Source organism: Aquila chrysaetos, chromosome 23, assembly GCF_900496995.4.
Source record: "Aquila chrysaetos chrysaetos chromosome 23, bAquChr1.4, whole genome shotgun sequence".
In the NCBI taxonomy this organism is placed as follows: domain Eukaryota; kingdom Metazoa; phylum Chordata; class Aves; order Accipitriformes; family Accipitridae; genus Aquila; species Aquila chrysaetos.
In genome coordinates, this window is record NC_044026.1 from 6,685,089 (window position 1) to 6,705,330 (window position 20,242).

Here is a 20,242-nt window from a genome sequence, read left to right on the forward strand (position 1 = left end):
ATCTAGGCGAATAGCCATCATTGCTAAAACCACAAGAAGCCTCTGTTTGACACATTGCTTGCAGTCAAAGCAAATGCTCCTTCCCTACCATCTCAGCTTTGCCTGAAATGTTACAGAACAAGAGTCCTTCAGTGGGAGCCTTTCAAGGTGCCACCTCCGGCCAGTGCCCCTGACTAGGGAGAGCCTGAGTGAGAACGAGAGCCAGGAGGGTCGAACACAGGCAAGACCTGGAAGAGTCCTGGCGAGAAACCAACTCCAGAGACTGCCAAAGCTTAACGGGGCAAAACACTGGAGGAGGCTGCTGAAAGAGCTATTCTTGAGCAAAGCAGTCTTCGTTCCTGGTCATAAAAGTTATTTTAAAAAAAAAATTAGTCAAAACTAATGAGCAAATAAGCTCTTCCTGTACTACAAGCAGAGAAGCATTTCTAATGATTGCATTTTCAGACCCAGCAAGGCAATCTTTTCTCTCGGTCCAATCCAGCCATTTAAGCTAAACTGCACAGCCTCATTATCTTACAAAATCTTTCAACCATGAATTTTTGGAGGGAAGAGCGCCCTACAGGCTCCACCAGGAACAATAAACAGGTGTTTTCAAAGGCTGAAGGAGTTATTTTTCACATCACTACCGCATTAACAAATATTGCAGAGTTTTTCTCCTTTATTAGATCATTTAATAGCCACCCTTCATAATAACTCCATCTGCAAAAACATAAAGCATTATCTTCAGTTCAATGAGCTGATGGATGTAAAAAGCTATTAAATCAAGAGAAATAGGATCAATCTGATCAATCTTAGTCGAACAGTACAAAAATACCAATTCAAATAAACTGGGTTTTTAAAATAGATTTAGACATTCACAAACATACTGATAGCTAACACCGCTATCAGTCTCAGCAAATTGATATAACTGATATTCAGGCCCTAAAATTCACTGTAAGGCCTTAATCACAGGCTTTCTGATATCTTTGTTGCCCTTCTTGGTTAAAAGTTAGAACAACTGCTTTAGTCTAAGTGAAGATATTTTAAAAAGCATATTTTCACATTTTTTCTTTCCTTGTGCTTTCATTAAAGCAAGCTGAGAAGAACTTTTAAGATTACAGTATGCTTTCACTAGAGAAATTTAACTTTAAATACACATACATAATATTCTTAAGGGTAGTACAAATACCATCAAGCCAATTATGGTTTTGCAGTAATTAAATCTCTGATTTGCAGCAAACTATGTAAAAAATGATCTTTGTTAAGGAATGTTGCGATGGATAATTTTTTATCAACATGTATATGTATCTTGAAATCAGGAATAGGCACGGTTTAAAGAGCTCCTTCTGTACTTCACTGGCTCTCCAGACGGTGCTTCTATTTAAGGCAACACCTAAAATGCATTGTTCTGGGTTACCACAATAACTGGGACATAACACAATTTAAAGTCAATCATTATACAAATTGAGAACATGAGCGTTTCCAGTTAAACCCTTTTTTGCCTTCTCTGAGCATCTACAGCACACTGAAGTCCTATACTCCTCACGTCTCAAAGCAATGATAATACAAGTAACGGCAACTGTTAAAGGTCACAATTTGACGGTGACCCATACCTTGTACTCCTGTAATAAGAATGTACCTACACAAAATAGCATATTCCTCTACAAAGCACAAGAAGTCTCAAAAACTGCCATCGTTCATGGACGTTCATACTGCAAGTATATGTTACTTTTATGTTGGGGTTTGTTTTTTTGCTGTGAACAGGACTCTCTTACTCTGTAATCATACGTAGCATCTGGATTTTCATCACAGGCAATAACTTCTGGAGCCATCCAGTACGGAGTTCCAATAAAAGTGTTTCTCCTGCCAACTGTCCTGTCCAGCTGAGCACTCACACCGAAATCCACTGCGGGTGGGAAAAGAGTAAAATAAAATAAGAGGGGAAAAATAATGCAGCGATTACTTCTGTAAGGTGATTTGGAAATAAAACCCTGTGGATGTTCCACGTGGGAGGACCACGCTGAGGAGAAATATGATGATTAATACTTAGGCAGCCGAGCCCTTGTGGTTCATATGCAACGTGCTTGGGCCACAAGTGTCAAGGGACACAGCAGCGTACAACCACCTCTCCTGCACTTCTCACCGGCCTGCCTGTACAGAAGGGAACGTACAGCTGCAAAAATACTGCCTGGGAGGCTGAGGAAGGGCTATTCCCGTCCCAAATGGTGAAGCCAAGCACCTTTGCCTGTACAGAAGGAGCCGCTTCCCAAAGGTACCTCTCATGCCATGGGAAAACCACATGCATGAAACATGTCTCCCTTTTGGCTGTCCACCTTTTCTGCTCTAAAACTGGACAGCAAAAATAATCTGTTGCTCAGGGAATTGCTCTCTGCTCTAATGCACAGAGCAGATGCGTCGATAGGAGCGAAAGATGAGGATTATTCAAGAGGTGCTAACTTTGAGCACACACACAGGCTGCAAAAGAGATGCCCATTTCATTACAAGGCAATTACATTACAAGGGTGTTTTCTTCCCTTCAGTTCTCCCTGCTCACAACAACAGTGATATATGTCTTTCTATACCAGTAACTGCATCTGCTCTAGGAGCACTGTCAGCTTCACTGCATCCATCATCTGAGCAACTCTGACAAACTGGTGTAGACGAGCTCGGTGGGAGCAATGGTTTGGGGGCTACTGTGCTCTACTTTGGACAAAACGGAGGAAAGCTCTCCTGAGAGCTTCCTCCTCCAGCAGCCAGGACATTTTCCCATGCCTCGTGCTGCGGGAAGGTGTAATGCAAAACAGAAGGGATGTGGGCTGGGTGGGAGGGCTTCAGCATGGCTCTATATTTAACCAAAAAAAGGTGGCGAGTGTAGCGTGATACAAACACAGAAGGTTAAAGTGTGCAGTAACTGGGAGAGATGGATTAGAGGGAGAAAAAAGAGTATGTCCACTTGGAAGGAGAGAAGAAGCCAGGGATGAGCATGTTTTTCGGCAGGCATGCCAGAGCTGGAACTGCATTTTGAACTTGATGCCACAGCTCCCTCGAGAGTGCCGTCCAGATCGTATTTTTGTGTCCAGAACGTGAACAGCAGGTGCTATTTTAATTAAAGCCAAATACAAGAGAGACTCCCGTCACTGCCTGAGTCCAGAATAAAGGGAATCAGAATGAACCCAAGTCACGCAGAGCTCGGTGGGGGAAACAAAACGATCCCCTCACTGATTCTGGCATGAAAGCCCACATCTTCTAAAGAAATGCAACAACAACCTGCACACCATCCTCCCGAAGCAGGAGGAAATATGTGCAGGGCCTCGATCCACATGGGAGCAGTGACAGAGTGCTCATGCTACAGAACATGTTGCAGGGCTCTTAAAGGATGAAATTCATTTGGGAACATCACAAAACCAAAGGCTGAACGAATGAGAAAGTGGATGTGCGCGCTTACTTACCGAGCTTCACTTCTGCGTTCTCCGTTAACAACACATTTTGCCCTTTGATATCCCTGTGAATCACATGATGGGCATGAAGATGGGCCAAGCCCTGCATGAAGAAGAGGAGAGGAAGGAGAGGATGTTCAGAGTTAGGCTCTGGGCTTAGCAACAGAGTAGCCGTACCCAGCACCCCCAAAGCCCATAGCACTGGGCCCTGCGCTCTCGCACAGCCGCTGGGTGCAATGGGACCCACGGGAACCTTGTAGCGGCACACCGCCCGCACAGCTTTTGGTAACGGAGCAGAGACACAGCCCCCAGGTCATGCACACGCTGTACCTAAACACAGCCCAACATCTGCACTGCGCAAACACCTCCCAGCTCTCACGTGAAGAGAGTTCAGCTCCCAGAAAGTCTCCATGCAATGACACTGTAAATGACATCAGCATCAGCGTACGTCACTGACATCTGACGCACACAGGGTCACCCAGAATTTAATCCGGGGAAGGGGGTGCAGGGAGAAAGGGGGAAGCATCAGCATGCATATATGCACCCCGAGAAGGGGGTGGGAGGGTGATGGACTGGCAGTTATGTTTGAGGGCGAGGGACAACTGTTGATAAACAAAAGCTCTGTTGCAAAGCTGAAGTTCTCTTCTCTAGCCTCCATAAATATGAAGCCAGATAATTGTCCCTCAGAAAAAAACAACATGCAAAAGAAAAAAAAAAAAGCTCATGAGCATTATACTTTCCAAAGGAAACAAAACCTCCTGGCATACGGTGCTTTTTGTTGAGACAGCACCTGGATGCATGCCCCAAAGCGTTAGCCATGTGAACGGAGGGCTGAGGAAGACATATGTTGCATTTTACTCTCTAATGTAATTGGGAGAACAACAGGCAACCCTCTTAGCAACTGCCTGTATTTTGGTTTCTCCTCAGCTCTCTGCTTGGAAAATTATAGTCTCCGGTGGGATCGTCTTGCCTGTTCGTGTTGCCCTCATAGGCTTTTAATGTTTTATGAAAAATAAAGAAATAGAACCTTTACAGCTGTAAGAGGTTAAGAGAGTAGTGGTTGCTGTAGAGAAATATTTCCTAACACATGTTCTTCATTAAATGATCATTTACCAGTTTGCCTACATAACCATTGGGCTATTTTTTTTTTTTAAACAGTTAATGAGCATGACAAAAAAACCACCATCCACAGCTCCTCCCCACACATGTCACAAGCGAATCAAGTGAACAGCTGATGTCCCCAAGACCCTTCGTTAGCTGCTAATGCTAAGTGTGGTCTTATTTTTCACAGGAATGAAGGCTTTTCCACAGCTTCACACAGGATACTTTTTAAAGCCTTCTGCTACACTGACCCAGCCAGAGAGATAATCGTCTGTTCTCTCCAGAGTACTGTCTAACCTTACTGAAAAAACACATTTCGGTTTGCGAAGGGCTGGGAGGAGACGGGGGGGCGCGTCTCCATTCTCCTGCAGTCCCCAGACCCCTCCAACCACACAGGGGTTCACTGGGTCAACCCTCACCTGTGTCTCCACCTGCACCTATCTTTGGCACTTTAGCTCATTTTAACTTTCTCTTACACAACCTCTCTCCTCCATCTCTGACAAACTCGGTGTCTAATCAGGTTTCGCAATGTCTCATAGCAATGTGAGTTTAGCATTCCTTTTTTCCAGATATTCCAGTTCCTGCTAGCAAGCAATTAAGGCTGCTTTTGCAAATCTCTCACAGGAATGAGAAAATAGCTTTCACCTAACCCTTTTCTGAGGTAAATCATTTTTTTCCTTTTCTCAGCGAGCATGACTACTTAACCTAAGGAGAACCTAGGACGAATGCAACATAGCATACAATACCTCCAAGGTCACACAGTTCTCAAATCAAGCATAAGGTCAGTCCTGCAGAAGTTAGCTTTCCTCATATTAAAGCATGCTATATCCATTTGATTTGAAATACAACCATCGGTGGGTATTCAACTTTTGTTCTCCCTCATGAACAACTTAAAATGTGCCAGCCCAAACGCCAGCAGCCAGACTCTCTCCTAGCATTTGGAATTAGAGCAAGAGACCAGAATCGTACATCTCCCTCCCTCACCATCTTAAAAATCGCCAAGGCAGAGCAAATGTTAACACAGCCAACAGCAGCATTGATTTATGCAAGAGCTAGTGGTGGTTTCCTTTAACATAAAGCCCTTCAGAACTTCATTTATGATGAGGCAATTGAACAAACATACTGTGTAGTGGTATGGGTAGGAGGCAATTTGTTTTACAAAGAAGCACGAGGAAAACCATACCAGATTTACTTAGCACAGCAAACAAATGCCAATTCAAAAAGCACTTAAACTGTACCAACTGGAAATTAAATATGAAGAGTAATTAGTTAAAGCTTCAGTTTTAGAAAAACTGGTAAGTGGCATCCCTCTTCCTGAGAAACTTTTGCAGCACCGTCTGCTAGCACTCCACAGCGCCCAGCCACATATGACGTAGCTGCTTGCTCTAGATAGACTGCAGGAATATACAATATGCGAGCACATCGCAGCACAGAAGTCCTGACTGCTGGCCTGAGCCAACAACTCCCTTCCTTCACAGATTTGATTAGGAGCAGAGAAAAGACAGCTGCAAGCACATTTGGAAAAGCCCATTCTGCACCCTGTTGTGTTATGACACTGTTAGAACCTCAGGCTTCTCAAAACCAGTGTCTTATTGACACTGTTTCACAGCTTCTACAATAGATAAGGTCAATGGTTCTTCCGCTGGCTTCTCATGACTAAAAATCGCTATTTTCTGCAAGGCTGCTGTTACAATACAGTACAACTCACACAGAGTTAAATGATGTGGAGCAGACATCTATCTGCTCCTACGCACTCTCCAAAGCGATGACATGGCTAAGGGGATTCATCAGAAACAGCTTCTTGCAGAACCTCAAGCTAGGCTACATCTTGTAAGACTGTTTCTGTGTTTTCAAGTGGAGCAGACTATTTTCCTTACCCGGAGAATCTCTCTGGAGATATATGCTATCCAGTCTTCTTTCAGAGTATTCCCTTTCGTGTTCTTCACAAGGTCTGTGATAGAGCCTGCTCCACAAAACTCCATAACAAGCTGCAAAACAAGTATCAGCACACAACCAACATTAAATGCAGTTCCCAGCTGTCTAGCGAAGCAAAATAATCGGGTTGTAGCATTGATTTGGGAAACCCTCGTGAAGCAGAGAATATCATTTATTTTACATCTCTGCCTGGAAAACGGATTCAAACCAAATGTCTCCAACGTGTGTCAGACATATATGGAATATATATCACATTAGTTACCACATTTTCAAGGACTGATTTAATCACTGTCATTGAATGCTGGGAATCTGGATTTGCTCAGCTATGCAAAATGCATTAGCAGCAACAGGAGTAAGAGCATATCCAATGCTGAAGGAATCAAACTGATCACACCATTGCAACACATCTTACTCTCTAACTCCTGTTTATTTATGGAAGAACATGCACTGATGTCTGTACTCTGCCATTTCGAACCCAAACTTCAGTCCTCTAGAGGGTGTAGATGAGGTGGGATGAGAAACGTAATGGGTACAATTCTCAAGTGCAGCTTTCTTTTTAAAGTCACACGTTCTTACTGCTCAGCTCATCTGCTTTGTTCCCATGAAACATGTTACCATCCACCAGGGAAATGGGGGAAAAAAGTCACTTAAAGAGCAAATCCATTGCTAATAGCAAATCTTGGTTCAGCCATCCTCTTAGGGATGCATGATTAGCCTATGTGATTCACTTACCTATCTGTTCAGGCAAGCACCAATTCCATTAGTTTGTCTTTCCATAATGTGGTATTTCTGTCATCCTCAAACTATATCCAAAAGGGAAAGACTTATGAACCTGTTTGAGAAATATCTGCTTACCCACAGCTGGTCGTCATGTCCTGGAGGACTTTTCTTAATGAAAGCACCATAGTAAGTTGCAATATTTCTATGATGAGAATATTTCTTTAGCATATTAATCTCCAGTTTGATTTCTTCTTCTTCATCCTTTGGAAAAAACCCCAAAACCATACATTTAATACACCACGTGCATTATTTATTTCCTCTTCTCTTTCACGCAAGTAGATTTTTTAAAAGTTCAAGTTATACCAGCATCATGCTCAGTAAACACATCCTACGTTCATGCCATCAAAATCCTGTTTATTGAGATGGTCTAAAACAGACCTTTACTTTCCCAAGTTTTCCGTAGTGCAAAAAAGCAAACGAAGGATGCACTGGACTTCATCCAATGATGGAGCAGGACAGATCTGTGTAAAAACCCTAAGCTTGTAATACCTTAAGCAAATACATAGCTAGCAGGCTTTTATTCTACGTAACCCAGAGAACTAGAAAACTGGAAAAATCTATGAATTTATGATAGAGGAGTATCATTTCCTCATTTTTTTTCCTTTAATATTGAAAATTGCAACCAGTCCTATTTAAATGCCAGACAGCGGCTCAGCGCAGCCAGCTGCCAAAGCCGGCCCTCCGAGGTGGGTCCCCCCCAGTGGGGACCACAGGGTCCCGTCTCAGTGCCAGCACGGGGCTGGCGCAGGAAAGCAGAGGTGGAGATCAGGAATTCCCCTAGCTGCACGGACAAGGCGTTCGCCTCGTGCACAGGTTCCCTCCTCCTCCATCTGCCTCCACGGAGGAAGAGCAAGTGCATCGGGAAGAGAAGGCCGGGAGCCCGGGTGGTAAACAGGATGCCGGGACACAAAGGCAGAGGAAGGATTTTCCCCGGCTCCCCCCGCCTCAGCGAGGTGCCAAGCAGAGAGCAGCTCAGGTGAAGGGAGGTCATCCCTTCAAAGAGCCGAAATAGGTAACGCTATTGCAACCGCTCCTTAAAAACACCCACAACCCGCTTTTGACGTGCCAGCAGGACGCGTTGCATGGAAGGATCCGTGCACGCTTTGAGGTGATGTCTGAGCAGGCAGCCAGCAGATACAGAAGAAGAAGGAGCGGACACCATCGCATCCCCAGCTCGCTCTCACCACACCTAGACAGTGGGAGTCCTCATCTATCACCTCGCCAGGCAACAAATGAAAAGGCAGCTGGTTTACCCCTTTAGGCACAATCTTTATTCGCTCCACAATTTTCTAGCCTTAGATATCCAGGGGGAAAATGTCTACCTTAAATTGATTCCGGGAAGAAACCGAAACCTCTGTTCCCTAGGGTGGCTGGCTGATGGAAACAGTAGCACGTATTTTGATTATCCTGTAATGTCAAAACTGATTACATGAGAAAATTTTAAGCCTTAAACTTCCTTGCAATTTGTACCATGCTAGCAATCAAATATCCTATTCATGACATACGCAGATCCTAATACTAAGTACACGGTAACTATTTTTACACACTCGTATGCATAGCTTTAGCAAAAGAAACCACCTTATGCTACAAGGCAAACAATTATTTCAAATACACTGATAGTGGGATGCAGTGCTTACTCGTAAACTATTATGAGAGAATTCCCAAAACGCACCAGGGATAAACTATTCTTAAATCTTCTCATGATGCATCTTTGAAGTAAAATACCGTGTATTCCTGGAACACTGAACAAAATAGTAAAATAATCTTGTAAATCAAAGTTCCCAGTGAACAGCAGCCCTGGGAGTAAGTGTTATCAGAACAGCTTTTTGAGCCAAAAGCTAACTCAGTGCTTCCTCAGCTGCTTCTGTTGTCCTTGCTGTTGTGTGATTTTTTTTATTTATTTAGACCATATGCAAAAAAAGAAGAATACATGCTTATACTAGAAACCACCACACTGAACTTTGAATTTAGGCAAAAAAACTGTAATAGGAGCTTTGTTAAACTTCATGGTTTGGGACTTAATTGCTGATAGGTTAATATGTATAATTGGATTAATCTGCTACTTTGTACTGACTTTTTATACAAAAATTATTTCCTACCCTCAGCACATGAACACAATAGCTTTTACAATACAATGGGCAGGATGTCCTAAAGGTTATTCATGTTTATCTACTGTAACAACAGCCAAAAGGACAATGCTTAGACAGGATCTAATTCTGAAAAATAAAATAATAAAAAAACCCAAAGAACAAACAACAACAAAAAAAGGCGCACACAGACCCAGCAGACTGCAGGCAGTTACTGCTCTTTCAGTTTTAACTTGTGGCTGTGTCAAAGCACCTGCTCAAAGGCCTGCAGCAACCCCAAGCATCTCCCTTAACTAAGGCTAATAATGGTCCTAAACTCCTATTTCAGCTGCCACTGAGCATTTGTCCACAACACAAATAGCGTCTCACCTACAGTTCAATCCAGTCCAAATTCCAGCCTACAAAAATAAATGGATTCAGTAATTCTTGCCAGGCTTTGGAGCACTCCACTTACTTAGTGCGGATCTGCGGATCAATAACTCCCTGGCACCGAGTCCTGAAGACTTTGTGGCGACAGGAACTATCATGAGAATTAATCAGCATGTGGAAGGCTGCAGTACCGCTGTGGTACAGCAATTGGTGTAAGATTAAGGAAAAAAAATAAAAAAAATAAAAAAAAAAAAAAAAAAAGGTGGCCAGACCAAAATTGTTCTTTTCCAGATCAGGAACTTTTTTTTCCAGGCTACAATTGATTTCATCCCAACGTGGACAGTTGAAAGAGGCCAAACAATGTGCGCCCTACCGGTGTTTACTTCTCCCCACTAACTACAAAACGAGGATGAGGTCATTAGCCAAGATCCAGACACCAATCTTGCAGATGTCTCACATCAGGGTGAGATGAATCCCACCCAAAAATCTCACCGGATAAGACCGTTTCCGCACAGGTCTCCTTATTGACACGTGTGCCACAGGGATCCTCCTGTGCAGAGGGAGGTGTTTTGGCAGCCGTTTCGTTTCGGCATTCGGTCGTGCAAGCCGGCCCCAGGGATGGAAGGTCTCTCACCTCGTCCCACACCACACGCGCTGCACCACCGCCACTAACAGCCCCTCTGTTTGCAGAGGCACCAGGATCACAAAAGGGGAAAATTAAAACCAATTGAGGCGAGAGACTGTCATTCTCATGAAGGAACACAAAAGTACATCCTTTTTTCTTGGATGAGAGAGGCAGCTGGTGAGCCCTTCCTAGTGATTTTATGCAGCTGGCATCAATTACCACTTTAAGCCATTATCTGTGGATACAAACTCCCATTGAAACCTTCTTTGTCTGGCCTGTGACGGGGCTGGTGTAAGTGTTTTATACTTACACATTCGCTGTCTGTTTGTGACAGCACGTCTGATTATCAGTAATTTTTGCAGTAAGCTGTACTTTTGCAAGACTCACGTGGTTAAACCAAGCTTGGAGCAGCTTTCCTCTCCCTTTCCATGCGATTCCCTTCAGAGATTAAATGGACATGTCAGCATCTCTAGGGATTTCTAGCCACAATGCCGTTTTATCAAAATGACTTTGCCTGTAAGATTAAAAACTGTATACGACGCCTGCACAGAAATCCACCTATGTACACTAAGATCATTTCTAACCATTTGAATTAACACATTAAAAATAAAACCAGGCATGTTACCCCCAGCATGCCACCTAGCAGCACCCCATCAGCTTGCTTACAGCTGTAGCACAAAACCTCAATGCCGCTTGCTCTTCCATTCATCATTGCACGCCAAGTATCAGATTATATTTTTTGTACACAGACGGCAAATCAATGACATGTTATTTTCATTACATCACCATTTACAAAACTGTGATGATTTAAGTATCTGAATGATTTAAGTGTCTGACCATGGTTGCCGCTAGAGTAACTCCCAGTCAAATAAAAGCTACTAGAGCAGATCCATGTAAGGAATATAAATCTGGACAGCTCAATTATGCCATTTCAGCACGTTTTCCAAAGGTAACCCCCCCTGCATCATTATTGCAAGAAAATCCGGCTTATTTATACAAATTCTTAGAAGGTGAGGAATTCAGAAGCGCTTTGCTGGACATCGTGGTAGGAGAAGAAGGGAACTACAGCTCTGGAAGTGCCAGAAGCAGGGAGGACATAACCAGAGGAAAAGAAAAATCACTTCATGCCTGCCCTGTTTTTATGTACTTCTCTAAACATCATTGTCTAGGTGCCTCAGGAGACCAAGCAAAGCAGTCCCGACCTGCCCCAGCACTGCAACTGGTACAAGACCCCTGCTAGAATCTGTCTCTGAGAAACACATCCAGGGGACTAAGGGGGGAATAACACTGTTTCCCAAGCTCTATAGCACAAGGAAATTATTTCAGGAGCTGAATTAAAAAAAAAAAAAAAAAAAACAAAAAACACCCCAAAAAACCCCAAACAAAAACAGCTAAAGGTACAGCAAGCAAGTATCCCCAGGCATGTAAGTGGTGACTTTCCACCCACACTCCCCTGGGCAAAAATGCTGCCTGACCACTGCTCTTTGCTAGCTGTTGATCCTGCCCTCTCAAGGGATGGCACAGCTCGCGGAGAAGCAACTCAGGACAATTTCAGAAGATTTTATTTATCCTAGTAGTACGATGAGGGGAAATGTGAATGACAAAACACAGCCAAGCAAGGATAAAGCAAGACAATGTTCTGTGATGAAGGTAAGAGCAAGTTTACCTATCCCGCCAGCTGATTTATATGCTGCCCTAAATCAGTTTGCAGAGGAATACAAATCGGTCCCTTCAGTAACTTTCCTTTTTGATTTAAGAAATAAGACAGTGACAAATCTCAGCTCTCCCTGCACAAATGGCATCCAGTCATTTTAAGCTACAACCAAGCGTTTTAAGAATTAACACCACTCCCCAACAGCGGAAAGCCGAACACGCAGGCAAAGGGGGATGGGGAAAGGGAAGCCTCCAAGTCCCCTTTCCTTTGCTTTCCCAATGCTGCTCACAAAGCCCTGCCTGCCTATGCCCAGGGAGCTGCACTGCCTGGAGAATGGAAGCTGGCAATGCTCTGCCTGGGGTTTCAGAGGGAGCTGAGCTGCTGAGGATCACGAGCTCCAGCGGTGGCTTGTGGGATTTGGAAATCTTTAAATCACGGGAGAGTTGGGATCTGTGTGGAGGGGCAGGCAGCAGCCTCAGCCCGGCACTGGGAGGGGAAAGGGACTGCTAACCCACAGACACTCAGGGTGGTGGAGAGGAAACTAGTTTGCCTTCAGAGGCACCAAAACGATGACAACTTGGCCTTTCTTTCGCCATCTCCCCCCGACACGCAAGTTGAAGAAAAACAGGAGAAGCCCACAAGAAACCCAGTTTATTTTCCTTTCTGCTTCCTCTCAATTTTCATTTCTGCTCTCCACCCACACCCACACCCAAAAAAAAAAAGTCATAAAAGGCACCAAATGCAAACAAAAATCTTCCTGGATAAATCATGACACCAACTTTTGCAAACCACCATTCTGCTTGTGTGTCACATCCCCCCTCCTCCCTGCACCCCAGACCTGGCCAGCATCCATTCAGAGCAGAATCTGTCCAGGACAGGGAAAGTCTGAATAGTGCCTAGCACAATAGGTGACCTTTTCTGGTGCTGGAATCCATAATATATACACTCGTTAATAAAGTTCTCACACACGAGGGAGATGTTTTGGCGAGAAGAGTTGGGTCAGTATTGCACACAGAACGGTATTTGAAGAGGAGCTGTGGCGCTGCCTCTGAACCGGGACGGAGATTGTAATTTTGGGAGGAACCTAACCACAAGAGCAATGAGACTCCAAGTGCCGGGCAAGTCCCTGCCAGTGCCTGACAAGGTAGGAAGTTTGTGTAAAGCAGAGCAGCTTGCAGTGTGGGGAGCGCAATGTGGAGAAACGCGATCCTCTCCAACACCACTATGGGTGTTGGACTTGGGAATATGACATAAAATAGCTCTTAAAAGAAAAAACCAAACACAGGCTTCTTAGGAGGGAAAGCTTAAACTGTTTAAAAGAAAAGACTTTAATCAAGACGTGCACTAAACATTTAACAAGTCCATATACAGTCCCTCCTAAATCTTACCATACAAGAGTCTCCAACTTTCTTATTACATCCCATCTTTCTTCAGTCTTTTACAGAGCCTTTGAGCTTTGTTACCCTCAAGCTAAAGACCTCATGCAAGTTTATTTCCCTTCTGTCTCTCTCCTCTGTTACCGTCTCACCCCCAGCATTGACGGTGCCTGTCCCACTTCACGTGCAAGGTGTCTCTTTCACGGACCCCTTACCCACAGACTCTTCCCACCTTGGCATCAGCACGTTCATTTCTCTGCACCATCCTTCAAGTCCTTGCCAAACACGCACTTGTTCAAAGGCTTCCAGACTGTTTGCCCTTAAGAAAATGCGTCCGTCGTGCCAAGCCCTCAGTGACACTGAAGGAGCACTAGACATCCAGCAAGCAGTGGTGTGGGTGCTGAGCATCGCCCCACCATCGCTGTGAGGGTGCTTCTCCGACTTTGCCCCTTGCCCATATACGCAGCCCATGCAGAGAAAGCCCTTCACGGGCTTTACCATTTGCGAGCTTTCTGGAGCCCATCTTGTCACTGCGAGCTGCTCGGCAGCCTCCGAGCAGCTTCCGCCATCGGCACAGAGCCACGCTGCCAGAAGCAGCAAACCGGCAACGCTGCTCAGGCAGAGCGATTGCAGAAGACGGCTGTGATGCTTTTTCAAGGGTCAAAAAAATCTTAGTTTTGTCAGAACTGGCTGGCAGAACAGTGCTGTCCTTATGACCACGTTCGGTTACCTTCAGTGGCAAGATTTCATCAAGCAGGTTAGAAACACACTTCCCAACGCATGCAAAACAGAGGCTGCTTTGTCTCCCCTTGGCACAACACCCTCTCTACTGCATGCTAAAGGCACCATCTGAAACAAGAGAGAAAATGAGCCAAATTGTTCGCAACAGTGCCATCGCTGAGGCTGCAGCCATAAAGCAACAATTAAATTAACTGGACAAAAAAGCACGAGGGAGGGCTAGCTCTTAAGCAGGGTCCCAGCACTGCCCGAAGGAGCCTGTGTAGAAGCATTGTGCAGGCTCAGGAGACGGAATCACGTGCAGGCAGGAAGGAGCCAAAAACCACGTGAAGACAATACTTGTCTGTTGTCTCCCCTCAAACCACCTCCTCTGCCAATCACCCTGACAACAATATTTTCTTTCTTGCCTGATGTGCCCCCGATGCCTTTGCTGGTCACTGAATGAGCTGCGCTGAAGGCACAGAGGCTGCACCGCTGCTGACCTCCCCCAGTAAAACCCCAGGATGACATGGGCTTTTCCGAAGACAACCAAGAGAGAAACCTCCTAAGGGCAAATCTCTTCAACCATTGCCAAGGCTAGTCCCTTGATCCTGGTCATGATTACTTAAAAGAGTTTTCTGCTCAGACTGCATGTTTATCCCAGCTATACAATTCAACTGTCCATCCTCATCAAGCCTAAATTATTTACAAGTTATGCAACAAGCTAGCCTTGTGCTGACATCTTCAGAGCTCTCATAAAAGAGGGAAGGTTTAGTACCCTACTTCCATTACTATTAATTATTCACACTAAAAACGCCTGTTGCTATACGATTCTACATTCAGTCTCAGTTTTTTGTGATCAGAACAAGCCCTTGCTAGCAGATATGAGAAATAAGTCTGTGTGCAAAGGAAAGAAATTAAAGCAATTTCCTTTATGCAAAGCTCCGGGCTCAGACAGTAAGAGGAGACGTAGATGCTGGAGAGAAAACAAGCTTATGCACAAAGCCAAAAAGTTGCACAGCTTTTCTACTTCCAATCTCAGTGTGCATTTGATGCCAAGCAACGCAGCATCTCTGGGGGGGGAGGTGTTTGCCCACCGCTTGGCCGCTGCTCTCCCCCGGCAGTGTGAAGCTCCACCATTCCCACCCGGAGGGCAGACCTCCTTCCCAAAGGGGATCAACACATGGGTCCCTCCCTGCATGTGCAATCCAGACACTGCTGGGCCACAGTTTGGACCTGGGAGACGGAAAAAGCTCCTGAGTCCTGCAGGTTTGATGCAGCTGGAGAGATTCAACAAGAAACTGAAGTTCTAGTTTGAAACTAAGCTTTAACTTTGAGGGAGGTTGGGCAGAAGGCAAACATGTGAGAGAGGAGAGAAAACAAAAGGCTGAAATGACTGAAAGTGGATTTCCTATGTACCAAATGCCACACAGAAGCTATATGAGCAGAAATTTAAGCTGGGAAGGTAAAATACATTAAAAATGGCAGTTCTGGCGTAACACGAATGTTATTCCAGCACATACATCATGAAAACCTATAATTACATGAAGACACTGATTCCCTTACAGGACAGATTTGTTCAGCATACAGCCTCACACCCACACTGACCAACAAGTCCTGTAGATGAACAGGGAAGAGGGATTTATTTACAACCCCTCTTTCATTTTGTACATTGAATGAAACCCAAATGCTAAAAAACAAACAAAATACCCCAACAGTTCGCGATCATGAACCCAAAAGCTGTAACCACACACACCTGAACAACAACAGAACAAAGGAGAGGAAGGAAAAGTAATCCCACTTTGGCACTTCCTCGGGGCTGTTTCACATAGGATCCTTTATTAAAAAGAGGTAGGACTGGAGAAGTAGCTGACAAGAGAAATTCAGAAGCTCTATCACAGCCACCATTTCTTCGCCCGACAGTGACAGAGGGCTTGGCGCTGCTCAGTACACAGTATTATTTAGGCCAAAAGCAAACACACAGATTTGTGAAGCTGGCGGAGCAGACTGGCAATGGTACTCCAAATTCAATCATATATTAAAAAATAAAATTAAAAAAATTTAAAAATATGGGGGAGCACGAACAAGCACCACCACAATTGCCAGCAGTCACCAGCTGGCAGCCACGAAGCAAGTACCTCGCACTTCCAGGAGACACAGTCCCACCGGTGACCTTCACCCCTCCATGGGACGAGTCCCACCTCAGGTGGACAGACCTGTTCCTTTATGGGCACCTTTCCCCCCGTGCTAAATTGTGGGCGCCTAGGGCAGCTACATTCCAGGCTTCAGCACAACCACTACCTGCCTAAAATTAGACAGAATGAACCCCGGCTTTGGTCATTGGTAGCAACAACAGTTAAGGCCAGCAAAGAGCTGCTGGAAGACTACAAGTTTTATTATCGACTTCAGCTTCTGAACCTTAATCAACTGGTAGGTGGAAGGAGAACTTTGTAACACATTGCTAATTCCTCAGCTGTCCACATTCCCCAAGTCTTCTAGGCTTTAATTAAGCAAACCTTCCTCATTAAAATGTTGCGAGTGCTGCAATTTTTCCTTCCAAATATTTAAAACTCCATCTGCAACACTTACAAAGCCCTGCATTTTGTCTGAAAATGAGTACTAAGAAAAGCCCTGAAAACAAAATTACCGCATTTTCTTTGCAGCCCACCAATACGTTTCTCTAAAGTTACATACTTCACTTATCCCGTTACTATGAACAAATAGATTCAATGCTTCTTTTCTAAAGTGCTGTACCTCAGACAGAGGTGATCTGCCAGATGAAATGACACCTAACAGACAGCCATCACATCCCCCAACATCGAAGGTAATACGTTGGCTTAGGAGTTAATACCCATGTTTAACGCCCATTGTACGTGCTGTCGGTAACCTACGCTGTTTTACACCCACAAAAGGAAAACTTCAAATTTTGGGCTATGCTACAGCCTCCAAAAAACTCCTTGTAAGCAAGGACTAGTGTGAGATCATGATCTGACTTATTCAACACAAGGTTTCTTTTGTGAAGCAGCCAAAATATGTAAATTACTCAAGAATAAAAGGAATCGTCCGATCTGTACATGTGTCTTACAAACATGACTGAATGACACAGTGCGAATGCACAAGTCCTTACAAGTTTTAATTTCAGGTAATCTTTGCCTAAAGGCTAAACGCTTTAGCTTCTCTGGTCCAATATTAGTCACTGCTCAACCTCTGTCGGTGGTTCGCAACCTTCTCCCCTGCCTTACGCAAAGAAAGCACTGCAAATGCAAAACGCCAGGCGCGAACAGGGAGGACCCAAAAGGTTCAAAGGCCCGTTCCTCTCACCAGACGAGGGGCAGAAGGGATCGCAAAGAAAGCAGTGACACCAGCCCACCGTTGTGTGTTTGAGAAACGGGCTGAATATATACTGTCCGCGCAGACCGTGGGTGGCTGGGGTGAGAAGGGAGGAGACCTGACCAAGCCCTACAGCCTTGTCAAATTTTATTTTCAATTTTAAAACTACCCCAGAAAATACCTTCAGTTTCTTTCACGGACATCGCAAGCAAAGACTGCTTCGAAAGCCAGCAGGAGAAGCTTGCTCCTCCTGCCATTGCCACCATCTCCACCTTTTTTTTCCTTCTCTCTCTGGTTTGGTGAGAACTGCTCCTCCCAGCAGCGGCAGAGCGGAGGATTAACATCAGGCTGGTAGCTGTGAGACAGTCAGCCCTACACACACCCGTAGAAATACCCTGTCCAAGGCCTCAAACCACCTGCTTCTTCCTGGGCAGGAACGGGCTCCTCCTGCAAAGGGCAAACCCAGACCCATGACTGATGCCAGACCAGACCCGGGGCTTCTGCTCCTCAGGCTCTTCAGCAGCATTCCTGAAGCCTACAACCCAACGGCAGCTTTGGGGGTGAAAAAGCACCGCCAAGCTCAGCTGCTCTGTGGGAATAAACAGAAAAGAAAGAACTAGAAATATATGGGCTGAGAGCAGCTTTGCTGGAGCAACGAGCTCCTTCAATTTGCTTCTTCGCTTAAGAACAATACCCATGCTTACAACCCTAAGGGTTTTCAAAGCAGGAAGGAATACGGGTATTACGTTTTAGCTCTAAAATACACTTGCACTCAGAAATACAACTCTTTTTTAAAAAGGAAATCCATTACAAAATGATTTACAACTGACTGACAAGATGATGATGATGACTCTGTAATTATCAGGTCCAATCACTCAAATTACAATTTACCAGCAGACACACAAACTACTTGATTCACAGCTAACATTTTCTTCAGCACACACTAGGTCCTTCCTAAAACAAGAGGGGAGACAGACAACCTATATCAGTAACAGACAAATGCGTCTGCTGACCAGAGGAATTCAGGGATGTCTGCGAGGGGCAAATTTCCCTTCGTGTTTGTGCCAAACCCTTCCAGAGGACAGATGACAACCAGGGCTGCAACCACAAGGCTTTTCCTTTGTATTCAGACAGGAACAGCTGTTAAACAGGTACAAAGGTACGGCCACGTCTGGGCACGCGTGATAAGTGAGTTCTTTATAAAATCGGTTGCTGAGGTTTTCATTTTCTTTGGTAGATTAATGCTGACTTATGCACAGCATTTAAAATCGCCCTGCACTGCCAAAGCTCTGTAAAGGCTGTGCACTTTAGTGTACAAGTAAGTGCATTTGGCGTTGCGCCACTATGTACAAAATCATTTTCATGCAGCTGCCAGCAGAAGGGAACTATATTCTTGGACCAGATGTTTTTGTTGTCGGCGCTGCCAAGCACGCCTGGAAACCTCACAGCTGAGCAGTGCTGCAGGAGTGAATTAACAATGAACAGAGCCACAAGATGCTCGTGTCCATCTATCAGACGGGGCATCAAGATCTCCTCTCTCCCTTCCCCCCCCTCTCCGAGCAAGGAAGCTGCCGATAGCCAGCTAATTATTTACCTGCCCAAGAAGAAAAGCCCTTCTGCCTCCATCAGGATAAATAACAGCAACAAATACTTGCAGAAAATACTACACCCTAGCTGCATTTACCCTTAGCTGGGAAGGTGACAAAGAGACCATGATTAACAGCCAAGAAAATAGGACTGGAGAAAATATAAATGGTCCTAATACTACAGTACATGTTTGTTTTTGCTGTAGGGCTGTGAACTAGCTTGCATTTATTAAATGGTATTTCACCTCAAAAATCAGAGCCGCTATGGCATCTCGCTCTCCAGTTTAAGAACAAACAGCTCAGATCCCAGCACCAGTCTCTCACTCGTCAACTGTAACCCTGGAAGCACCGGCAGGAGTTTGGGGACAGGAATCCACTTCCCAAGCCCGACACCGGCTCCCGGTGCGGCTCAGCTGCTCTTCGCCCCGCTGTCCCCGTGCTGAGAAGCAGGGGCTCCCGCCAGCCCCCGACCTGCCGGCCCTGCCTTGCCCGTCACAACTCCACCACGACTAGCAGAAGGGACCCGCGGGCCTAGAGGAACAGAAATAATAAATCGTCAGACAGCTGCTTAAAACTGTGGATGTGTACGCACAGCAGGCAGAAAGCAGTCCGATCAGGAACAAGGGAGCCAGGCACCGACACCCGGGTGCTGATAAGGAGAAAACAAGGTTTACTCGGTCCAAAACTCTCCCTTGACAGGCCTAAATCAACCACAAAGTCTGTAAGAGAAACCTGAGAGGCCAGGCTACCTCACCCAGAAAGAAAAAACCCTGCACCAGGCAGGGGAGAGGTAGAAGCACACCCGCCTCCCCATCCAGGCTGCAGCCCTCCCCGGGGCGGCGAAGGGCAACGCCGCTCCTTTGGGTTTTGTGGCTTCTTTGTTTATTCCACCGGCCGGGTATCGCACGTGTTCAAAGCGAAAGGCGGCAGAAGGAGGAAGGGGTGTGTGTTGTGAGCCTGCTGGGAGCTGCTTTGGGGTCTCTTCTCTCAGCCAGGCAAAGCCCTCTCCCGCACCGCAAGCCACTGTTAAAAAGCGACGCTCGGCAACTTGGCTGTAAAATAAACACCGGCGTAACGTGTTTTACTGAAATCCTCCTATATGGGAATGATCTGCTCACCCTCAGAGAGAGTATCATTTTGGTTTCCTCAGCCTCCAGTAGCCACCATGTCTCCTGCGCCACATGTAGCCCCAGCCCACCTAGCTACACCCACCAGCCAGCGCCTGACACCCAGAGCGGCACCTTTCTTAAGGATAAGTTAAAATAG

At 45.3% G+C, this 20,242-nt stretch overlaps 1 protein-coding gene across 13 annotated transcripts in view; it reads right to left on the reverse strand.

The window, feature by feature from the left end:
- The window catches only part of MAP4K4 (mitogen-activated protein kinase kinase kinase kinase 4), a 171,410-nt gene that overhangs the window by 55,293 nt on the left and 95,875 nt on the right, over positions 1 to 20,242 (reverse strand). For all 13 annotated transcript variants that reach the window (XM_041119526.1, XM_029998681.2, XM_029998687.2 and 10 more), the window contains exons 4-7: positions 7,308 to 7,433; positions 6,395 to 6,505; positions 3,429 to 3,519; positions 1,755 to 1,885 (exon numbers count right to left, since the gene is read on the reverse strand). In XM_041119526.1, the coding sequence (XP_040975460.1) occupies positions 1,755 to 1,885; positions 3,429 to 3,519; positions 6,395 to 6,505; positions 7,308 to 7,433 (459 nt within the window). The remainder of the gene's footprint in view (positions 1 to 1,754; positions 1,886 to 3,428; positions 3,520 to 6,394; positions 6,506 to 7,307; positions 7,434 to 20,242) is intronic.